The 11,339-nt window shown below is 47.0% G+C and overlaps 1 protein-coding gene across 1 annotated transcript; it reads left to right on the top strand.

Annotated features, from left to right (window-relative positions):
• Positions 1-2,505: 2,505 nt before the first annotated feature.
• IL4 (interleukin 4) lies at positions 2,506-10,284 on the top strand (the record flags this gene model as incomplete). Its single annotated transcript, XM_081134035.1, has 4 exons — positions 2,506-2,640; positions 2,910-2,957; positions 7,739-7,867; positions 10,189-10,284. The coding sequence occupies 4 exons, from the start codon at positions 2,506-2,508 to the stop codon at positions 10,282-10,284; spliced, it is 408 nt and encodes a 135-aa protein (XP_080990161.1).
• Positions 10,285-11,339: the final 1,055 nt, after the last annotated feature.

The raw sequence follows: 11,339 nt of genomic DNA, 5'->3' as shown, positions 1-11,339 counted from the left end.
CTGAAGCATTGTTTACAATAGCCAAGGCATGGGCACAACCGAGGGTCCGCCGATGGATACATGGATAAAGATGATGTCACACACACACGCGTATATAATTCAGCCATAAAAAGCAAGGAAATCCAGCCATTTGTGACAACATGAATGGACTCTGAGGGCATTATGCTAAGTGAAGCATGTCAGACAGAGAAAGACAAATACTATATAATATCACTATGTGGAATCTAAAAACAAGCAAACAGACAAACCAAACTCAGAGAAAGAAAAGCTCAGCTTTGTGTTTAGCAGAGGTATGGGGTGGGAGGAGGGGGCCTTGGATGAAGGTGATCAAAGGCACAAGCTTTCGGTTGTAAGATAAGGCACTGGGATGTCATGGACATGACTCTTGAGAACGCTGCCGTAGGCACATTTGAAAGTTGCTAAGAGGGTAGATTCCAAGTTCTCACGACAAGGAAAAACACATTTTTTTTCTTTTCCTTTTTTTGTTTATCTTTATGACAGATGTTAATTAAACTTGTAATCATTTCACAATATATGTAAGTCAAATCATTATGCTCTACAAACTAAACTTATACAATGCAGTATGTAATTGTATCTCAATAAAACTGGAGGGAAAAAGAGAAATGCCTATTTTAAAAAGAAGGAATTACTGTACCCGATGAAGTCTGACCTTTGTCCCCCTCTTGGAAGATAACCTCTAAACTCCTGCAATAAAGAATTCGGCTGTTTTTTGTCATTAGTTCCTGAGGGGTACCCCCTAAATCCTTGGAATTTCCCAAGTCATAGGCGTCTTCGCCATTCCTGGTGGGCCCTGAGTTTATGCTAATAAGGTGACTCAAGGTGGGGGGCCCGTCACACCATTAAGCTATTGTGGTATCAGTCCAACCTCTAGGGAAGGGGCCGGGGAGAAGGCCAACGGAGTGGCCAGCGATTCAGTCAGTCACGCCCACAGCATGGCGCTCAGGTGAACCGCCCTGCTTAGAAGCACACTGCGTGTTGTCACACGCTGAGGCGCTAGGGAGGTGACACATTCTGAATCCACCGGGAGAAGACAGCAGGAGCTTTGTGTTTGGAATCCTTTTAAACTTCACTGATTGTATTTGATTGGTATCCTTTTGCTCTAATAAAGACGTACAGCACTTCCCTGAGTTCTCAGTCATTCTACTGAATTACTGAACCCGAGGGCATAATGGGGAAGCTGGAATTTGTAGCCAGTTGGCCTGAAGTGAGAGTGGCCTGAACCCCCAAATCTGCAGCTGCTGTGCGAGTGAGGGCCATCTTGTGAAGGCTGTGCCCTGAACGTGTGTGGTGTGGTGTGGCCCAACTCCACATAGTTGGTGTCAGCAGCGACTGCCTCGAGCCTGGCAAACTTGTTGCACGGTCCCGATGGAAGCATCCTAAATGTGGTCGGACTTTTCTGATACAGTGATCCAGGAACTCCCCTTCAGAGCACAGGGCACTGCAATAGGGTCCGAAACGCAGGGACCACCTCAGTAGTAATATTTTCTATGTGACCTTCCAGAGGAAGGTCAGTAGGGGGAGGAAGCTTGGAAACCAAGATAAGGGAAGTGGAGAGCAGACAGGAGGAGAGGTCAGGGAGGAAAAGCACGGCTTGCCGGGGGCACAGCAATCCTGCTGCATGTGCGCGGACGGTGGGCGTGCTCAGCACCTCGCCAGGTGCAGGGGAGCTGGACGAAAGAAGCAGGTGGGTGGTGGGCATCAACGAAGACATTTGATTTGTACATCAGTAAGGTTGTGGCTCTTTTTCCCAATTGGCTAAAGATGTATTTAAGTTCCATTTAAAGAGTGTCATTCCTGAAACCTCGGTTGGACCCAACATGCCTCGCACCTCCTTCTATGCATCTGCTGTGGCGCCAGCTCAGCCCTGCCCGGCATCATCTGCCCTTTACCTGGGGGAATGGCACGCCCGAGTGCCAGGACGGGAGAGAATCTGTGCTCGTTACTTTCCTTCTACCCAGATACAGAACCGCACATCAGCTTTTCCACAAAAGAAAAGTTTCCAAGGTACCACCCATACTTGGAAAAAGCCAGGTTGAAGTACCATTCAAGTCAAACTTTCTTGATATTACTCTATCTTTCCCCAAGAGGGCTGCACTACAACAAATTCGGACACCTGTGGCCTCCTCCTTCAAAGCAAAAAGACAGCAACAACCCCGAGCTGATAAGATTAATCTAAAGAGTAAATTATGGTGTAATTTCCTATGCTGATACTTTGTAGTTAATTTTAAAAAAAGGTTTCATTTTCCTATTGGTCTGATTTCACAGGAACATTTCACCTGTTTCTGTGAGGCATACGTTTCTCCTGGAAGAGAGGCGCTGATTGGCCCCAACCTGGGGTAATGAAAATTTCCAATGTAAACTCATTTTCCCTCGGTTTCAGCAATTTTAACTCTATATATAGAGATACCATTGTCAGAATTGCATTGGTAGCTTCTCCTGGTAAACTAATTGTCACACAGTGTCGTTACAAATAGAGAGCTATTAATGGGTCTCACCTCCCAGCTGATTCCAGCTCTGGTCTGCTTACTAGCATGTACCAGCAACTTCATCCATGGACGCAAGTACAACATCACCTTAGAAGAGATCATCAAAACGCTGAACATCCTCACAGCGAAAAAGGTGAGTGAACTATCTGGCACCATCTCTCCAAAAGTGTGGTGATGCTACGGGTATTTCTTAGACTATGAGAAGAACATAACAGCTTCTAGAGAAGTTGGTAGTTGGTGGATGGTGATGGGAGATGTCTCCCCTGGTGCTTCTTTTTTTTCCCCGAGGGATTATAGGAAGTTTTGTCAGTTTGAGGGAGTGAGAGCTGCTTGGGAAGGATTCTCCGCTTAGTTGGAGGTAACACTGTCTCTTGCTCTCTTGTTCCCGCCTAGGCCAAGGATTCATTGTGCATGGAGCTGACTGTAGCGGACGTCTTGGCTGCCCCGAAGGTAAGAACTGTCTGGGGTGGTCTGCTTGGCAGATGGGTAACTTGGGACAGGGGAGTCATCCACAAGTGTTTGAACAAGAAACATTTCTAACAGAAAGCGAACAGGCCCAAATTAACTATGAGTTAAATGTTTTCGAAGAATGAGAATTCTGATCTTTACTCTCAAATCATGTTTTGGTGTTTCTGGTTACACTTGATTTAGAAGATGTGTAATAGAAAGCTTGGATTTTGTAACCCTAATTCAAATCCTGGTCAAGGAAAAGCTCTTTAGGATTTACCCAGCCCTGGCCTAGTGCCTGGAATATAGGAGGCACTCAATAAATGCTTGTTGGAGAGAATTTTCTGGCTCATACGTTTCCGAAAAAACAAATACTCTCACGAAAACAGATATTGAGATTACAGGTCGAGGGAGCTTTCATTTTGTCTAAGAGACTTCCTATGGCAAGAGAGAAGGTATTGCCAGAGCCCCTCCTCTTTCGCAGCCTGGTCATCTAGCAGCCCGCCAGCTCCGGGAGGGCTGTCCGGAGACCCTCGGCTTGCTCTGCCCCACCAGCTCCCCTCCAGCCTGGTCCGGAACCGTCCTGCCGGATGGGGTCCAACTCATCCCTGCTTCCGGCTGCTTGGGCATCTCACCTTTCCACCTCCTGTGCGCATCACCCCCGCCCCTCCATCTGCTGTGGGAGGAGATAGATTTGACAGCTGATAGTGCATTTTCTCTGACAAACACATGACTACACACATATCAATAGCTTTGTGCAGATCAGTTCCTGTTTTCATGGAAACACACGACTGAGAATGAAAAACCCAAAGCTTCGATTTACCAGTGGTCTCCTAACCACCTGCTTTCCTCATGCACCAGGGGTGTTGCTTGGCCAGGAGGGAAGCCCTGTGGGCTGGGTAGGGCCACAGCCCAGCACCTAGGTCATAAAGCAGGCCCGTCCTACTTCGTGAGGAAAACTGTTCTTTGGGCCTGTATCTAGATACCTCATCCCATTAAAGATTATCCCAGGAATCTGACATATAGTAATACATAATATTGTAATATAGTGTTATATAAATGTACAATATGAAATGTAGATTATATAATTTTGTCCTTCAGAATGTATCAGACTCTGCCTATCAGTAGGTTGGAAGGACTTGGAGATTTTATACACATGTAAAATTATATATGTTAATATGATATATTAATACTTAATATACATTTATATGTATGTATATAAAATAGCCAAGAGTCCGCTGCATTGTGCCCTGGCTCCCCGGAGGGCAGCTGCGCTGCTGAGCGCGCTCTGCCAAAGCCAAGGGCAGGGCCCCGAAGGAAGTGCAGAGGGCCTGACAGCGAGACAGCTGTGGTTTTAGGCCTGGTTCTGTTACTAACTAGCTGTGTGGCCTTTGGCAAGTCTCCACACCTCTTTGTGCCTCAGTTTCCACATCTGAAGAAATGAAAGTGATTTTGAAAGTTGGTTGGAGTACAGTTCTTGAGTTAGTAGAAAGTGCTCTTGTAAGATGATACAATGCTTGATGAAAGAAAACCCTGGTTGTAGAGAAGCAATAACTCTAAGAGGGAGGGGCCAGTGGTTGGAAACGATCAAACCCTCCAAGTCCAGGGAAGGGGGCGACCCCACTCTGGGCTGTCTTTAGAAGACCTCGCCACCCCTCACCCCGCTGAGGTGCAGGCCTGGCCATGCTGCTTTCCTCCCATTCTTGGCCTCCTCTGCAATTGGTTCTCCCTCACCTCCCTCACCGCACTGGCAGACATCTCCTAAAACAAGTCTCCGCTGCCTTCCTTCACTCCCCCCTACTTCAAATGCCTTCCCCTGACCTGCTTCTTTTCCTCCTGGATTAACAACCTCACTTTTCCTTTCCTCAAAGACTCAATGTTGATTATTTATCTATGAGGATATTTCAGAACAAGGAAAAGTTGTTCTTTTCAAAACCCACAAAGGTAGTATGCAGGAGGGGAAGTTATTTTTGTGTGTCCCGAAGAGGAACATCTTTCCAAAATCCAGTGTATTAATTTTTTTTCTTTAGGGAATCAAAAATTCCTGTATCTCAAGTTGGGTAACATCCTTCTCCGGGTAGTTGCTGGAAACAATGTGCTCATCTAAATCCTGGTCTCCACAGGCAACGCCTGCCCGGGTGGCTATGAAATTAAGGGGGTCTGAGGAAGCGCGAAGTGCAAAGAGAGCAAGCTGCTGGCCTAGGAGGGATTTCTTGGGTGGACCATTAGTTGGAGGTATTTCCTACCAAAGAGAGCTAAAGTTCCTAATTTCTCAGAAAGCTCTATGTCAATCCTCAAGGTTTTTTTTAAGTGAAAGTAAAGGGTTTTCTTATACACAGCGCTGGTGCACAAAATTTGAACAGAAGCGGAGATAATGGATATGACACAAACAGGACTGACTTTTTATGGCCCTGAACAAAGCTAGTCAAGAACCAAGTTAGAACTATAAGAGTCGCTGCCACAGGAGAAATCTCCCAGGTGGCACTCCGCCTCTCCCAGGACAGGGCTTCCTCTGGCCTGCGCCTGAGCCTCCCCTTTCAGTCTCTTTTCCTGAGCAGCTCTGAATGGCAAGGTCCTCTGGGCTGTCGCAGTGAAGCTGGACAAGCAGCTCCAAGCAGGCAGCACGGGGTGTCTTCCTGGTGCTGTGATACCAACGGAACTAAAACAGCCTTTACAATGAGGTTCTTTTTAACGCTTTCCCACTTGATTCAAACTCTCCAATTCCTATTTTATCCTAGTTACCTATAGGAAGTCCTTTGACAAATATCTTTAAAGGGTTTTTTCCTATATTATATGGCCATATATGCAAAACTAAGAGGCAATTTAATTTCTAGGCTCCAAACCAGAGTTTCTCCAAAGTCTCATTAGGTTTTGATGGAAAAGTCAGCCGAGGGGCTCTTCTCCTCGGGCCCCTTGAGCCTCACTGTTCTCTCTACAGCCACGAAGGGGCGCCCCCTCTGCATCCACAGGGAGTACGCGCTCCCCCTGGCCGGCCGCACTGCCTCTGCTCATCCAAGGAGGGCCCCAGAGGCGTGGTGCTTGATGGGAGGTTTCTTGGCTGAGCCCAGAGATACTGGTGCTGCTCTTAAAGTTCCACCTAGAATCGGGGCCCAGGAGGGCTCTCACAAGGTCATCACGTGTATGCCCTTCTACAGGTCCTGCCCGTGGGCCAGCACCTCCCACAGGGGAAAGGGGAAGCTTTTGTAGTCTGGGATTCTGGTGCTCTAGAATTTAGTCTAAATAAGAGACGAACGCAAAGATTTGCACAGAGGACTCACTGCCGCACTTACTCACAAAAGCAAAAAACTGCAATAATAGGAGATTGGTCAATTACGGGACAAATATGCCAAGAGATCCTACAGAGCAACTCAATCCCATGTTCCAAATACTTCTGAACGACTAAAGAAAACGCCTGTACTATATGTTATGTGTAAAAAGGTCACAAAGCAGTACCAATAGTTGGTCCCTATTTTGAAAAAAGTATTTTTAAAAATTTGGGAAGATATTTACCAAAATAATAACAGTAGTTATCCCTAGCTGGCAGGACAATGAGTGAATTCATTTTTGTTGAATATATATTATTTTTATAGTGAACTTACAGTACCTTGATAGTTAGAAAAAATATGGAACTGTAAGAACTTACACAGCTGCTCGGACAGTGCTCCCTATGAAACTCCCCTGCAGACGCTGGTCACGCGTGTTTGGAAGTCAGTGGGCCGGGGGGGGGTCTGAGAGTCAGTTTCTAACAAGCTCCGGGGACGCCTGTGCAGCTGCCCCACGAACCACACTTTGAGTGGCAAGGGACTGGAGGGCATCCTGGCGGGGGACAGAGACAGCTTCGTCTGAGCTGGACCCGACCCAGGCTAAGACCACTCCCCGCGATCTGTGACCTCATTTTTCAGGGGAAGCGAGAGGACACCCCAGGCATGATTCAGGCTGAGACACAACCCCTCTTCCAGGTTCCCAACAAGAGCTGTTTCCCTGCCTGTACATTCCCTCTTCTAAGGCCCAGACGTCCCCAGGAAGAGGCGTGTGGCCAGACCCACGTCAGAGCTCCCACGTTCCAAGGAGGTTCTGCCCATGAACATTCAAGGTCAAAAGCCCGGACAGGAGCCCTATCCAAGGCCAGACTCCTGGGGTGCCTCACCCTGATCCTGACCCTCACCTAGCTGTGGGGAAATGTCTTATCTCCTTACCTGGACCCCGAGTTTCTACATAAACTGCTGTTTCCCCTGGGGACAGCTAAATGGACAGTGTGGCCCAATGCAGCACCGTCCAGGCCAAAGGATGGGCATCCAGTTATCCCACAAGTATGCAGGACTTCCAGGGAGACCTGGGTTCTCCAACCTGACAGGACTGAGAGGGCACAAGCTGACTGTGAGCTCAGGTAGGCACCTTCCACAGAAAGAACAGCTTGTGTAGAGAAACAGGCCTAGGTTCTAGACAGATGGGTCTGCATTCAAATCCCCACTCTGTCATTTACTTAGCTGAGTGACTTTATTCAGGTACCCTTTCAGCAAAACTCTGCAAGGAAAAGGAAAGTGGGAGTTTCTGAGGAAAAGGCTGCTGGATTTGCAGATAACTAGAGAGGCTGTTTGCAGAGGTTTATGGCTATGGCAAGCAGCCTCTGTACACACAGCAGGAATCCTTGAATACCTGATCCATGGTTGAGCTAACTTACCTTCTCCATGTGTCTTCCTGGAAAAAAGAAACCAGAAGGAAAAGTCTCTCTCCCTTGTTCAAAACAGAGCTAGTGTACGACTCTCTGGCATTTCTCTTTCTAGAACACAACTGAGAAGGAAACCTTCTGCAGGGCTGCAGTGGTGCTTCGGCAAGTCTACAGACACCACAAATGCTCGACAAAATCATCCCTGAGAAAACTGGACAAGAACCTCAGCAGCATGGCCAACAAGGTAAACTGCATCTGCCAACAGCGTGGCTGCCGACAGACAGCACCCTCATGAGTGGCCGTCTTAACTAACCCACTCATTCATTCAGCAAGTATTTATTGAGGCTCTCTGAGTGCCAGGCACTCTTCTAGGCACTGGGGATAGAGTACTAGAGAGAAGAAGGCAGGGCTCCTGCTCTCACAGCATGGTCTAGTGGGGGAGACAGAAAAGCAGACTAACGTGTCCTGCGATGTCCAGCAGGGAGAGGTGCTGTGAAGAATATGGGAATAAAGAACACAAGGGAGATGAGGAAGAGGGCTGATTAGTAGTTGGTGACATCATCTGAAGAGATATTTAAATCATGTGAGGGAGCAGGCTTCCTACCCAACTAGGGAAAGAACATTCCTGGCAGAGGGGACAGCTGTGCAAAGGCCCTCGGGTAGAAATGAGTGTCATGTGTTCAGAGAGCAGTAGGAAGGCCAGTGTGCCTGGACCAGAGTGAGCAGGGGGCTTTTAGCAGATCAGATCACACTGGGCCTTTGGATTCTGCCCCAAGTATGGTGGGAAATACCCACAGGGTTTTGAGCAGGGCAGAGACTACGATTTGATTTTTGTGATTTAAAAGGTCACTCTGGCTACTGTAAATAGACTGAACAGGGGTAAGTGTAGAAGCAAGATGGCCCGTTGGAGCTACTGCAGCAACCCAGGCTGAAGGTGATGGTGGTTTCAAAGGGGTGGGAGCAGTAGAGGCTGTTAGATTTGGGATATAACTAAAAATAGAGCCACAAGGACTTGTTGACAGATCCACTGTGAGGGGTGTGAGGGAACGAGTACATGGTGGCCTCTTGGTTCCTGGCCTGAGCCCCTTGGAGGATGGTTGGTGTTTGCAGATCTGCAAGACTGGGGCAGAGCAGGGCTAAAGGTTGAGCAGAAGTGCAGGAGCTCAACTTTCTACATAGTAAGTTTGAGGCACCTACTGGATAGCCAAGTGGAGACAGGTATTGAGGAGACTGCTGGAAAAGTCTGAAGCTTAGGGGAGAGGTCAGAACTTATAATATAAAATGGAGAGTCCTCAGAAAGATGTTATGTAAAGCCACAGGTCTGAACGGCATAGAGAAAGGAAGAGATCCAAGTTCGGAGCCCAGAGGCACTAACATACAGAGATCAGGTAGTGGGGGTCCAGCAAGACAGGAGGAGCAGTGAGGTAGCAGGAAATGGAGGGGTGTGTGGCGCCCCAGACGGCAAGTGAGGAAACTTTTAAGAAGGAGGGAGTCATCCAGAGTGTCAGATGTACTGGAAGGTCCAGTAAGACAAAGTCAGGGATGGCCGTCAGATGTGGCATGACAGGGGCATCAGTGATGCTGATGTAAAGGGAGGTTCGAGAATGAGAGGCTGACTGAGTGAGTCCCGTGAAAGACGGGCAGGGAGGGGAGAAAAGTAAGAGCAAGGAGCACAGAAAATTCCTTTGAGGTGTTTTGCTACAAGGTTGGGGAGAAATGGACCAACAGCTGCAGGGCAGGTGTGGAGTGAGGGAAGTTCTCTGAAGGTGGGCTGTATGTTCAGCATGTTAAGGTACCGATGCGAGTCATCCAGTGACAGGGGAGAACTGACAGTGTAGGAAAGAGGGAGGGCCAAGCGTGGATGTCATCTAATACCAAGTGGAGGAAGTGGGTACATTCATCTAGAAGACAAGGTAACGGAATAGGGGGCTGACATCACACTTATTCTCTTTCAATCCTCTTAATCATCTTATAAAATTGGCACTACTGTTTGCATTTTACAAAAGAGGAAACCGAAGCGTTTTAGAAAGGAAATGTTTGTCCTAAGCAATGCAATTAATAAACTGGTAGAGCTGAGATCCAAACTGAAGCAGTGGCCTGGCGGCAGGTACCTGGAATCCTTTCCACCCGCCGTGCTGCCAAGCTGTGGTAGCTGCTTAATGGGCAGGAGGGCAAATGGACTGAAGCTCCCTCGGCAGCCCAGGCAGCCCCACAGAAGGCCTGGACAGCCGTGGGCAGGTCTCAGCCCCCACCTTCACGTTATGCCCTGAGCAGCACCTAGCTGTGTGTGTGACACACCCCTCCAGACACTGTGGCACCCCCAAAGGCAGAGCCCTGGTGATGGCGCAGTATCCATTCCCAGGAGCGTAAGCAGCACGCACTGGAAACAGGCAAGCCCTGCAGGCCCAGTGGCGGAGCCACACTCCCGGTCAAGCTAGACTGGACGCCCTGATTAGATCATTGTTCAGGCGGTAAGTGCCAGAGAAGGCTTGACCCGAGCAGACAGGCAGGACAGCAAGACTCAAATATTTAGCAATGCAAGCTAACGAAACATTTCTTTTGTAGACCTCCTGTCCCGTGCACGAAGACAAGAAGAGCACCCTGAAAGACTTCTTGGAAAGGTTAAGGAGGGTCATGCAAGAGAAATACTCAAAGAGTTGAAGCTGAATATTTTAATTTATGGGTTTTTAATAGCTTTATTTTAAAAATATTTATATATTTATAACTCATCATAAAATAAAGTATATGTAGAATCTGACAGCATGATTTCACTTTCCTAGCACTGGCGCCTTACTTGACAACATTTGGGGAAACCAAGTTCATTTACTGAGAAACTAGTATGGAAGTCAAAAAGGAAAGATTGCTTTCCTCTCTCTAGCTGGGGAATAATGCACGAAATGATTAAAGAATACAAGCCCACATAAGACGTAAGTGATGAGAGCGAGCTTGCAGAGCGGGTCTGTAGGTCCTGCTGACTACCAAATAATTCTGAATGGAAAAGGTGTCCACTGGGTGCTTAGAACACGTTTCGCTCATTGACACAGGGTTGTTATATTGAGACTATAGGGAAAAAAGTAATTCTAGCACATACTACAGGGCTCTGCAGTGAATCAAATTTAAAGTCCTAATAATGTAAATTCTCTTGATTCTCAAGTCTTAGAACCAACAAACAAAGCACAGAAGAATTATGATTACAGAACAGACTGTAAATGCTACCAACCTGACAATATAAAAGGCTTAGCTAAAAATGGTTGAGAGGTAAAAGCAGAGGGAAAGAAGGAGAGGTGGGGACCTAATATCCCCAGCTCACTCAGCAAGAGGGCCCATTAAGCAATACTGTCTAAGGTTGATGGAATGAGAGCAAGAGATTTAAGTATTTATTCAAAATTGCAAAGGTAATAAAAGATCTAAGAATAATTTACTATAAAACATTTGGAAGGGGTAAATTAATGAGGCAAACCCTCACTTTCCAATAGGGAAATCAACACACAATATCTAAAGTTGATAAATCAAAAAATAGTTGGTAAGAGTGGTCATGAGTTGATTGTGGTAGCTGGGGGTGGGTACACAGGGGTTGATTGTACTATTCCACTTTTACACACGTTTGAAAGTTTTTATAATAAAAAGTAGAAAAAACCAATAGTGAGGGAATCAAGAGATTTTTGATATTATGATGGTAGCCACCAGAAAAATTAAAAACAAAAAGGGAAGGAGGG

Source organism: Miniopterus schreibersii (assembly GCF_964146895.1).
Source record: "Miniopterus schreibersii genome assembly, chromosome: 4".
Lineage (NCBI taxonomy): Eukaryota > Metazoa > Chordata > Mammalia > Chiroptera > Miniopteridae > Miniopterus > Miniopterus schreibersii.
The sequence above is the reverse complement of the archived record's forward strand: the minus strand, read 5'-3'. Positions and strand labels throughout refer to the sequence as shown.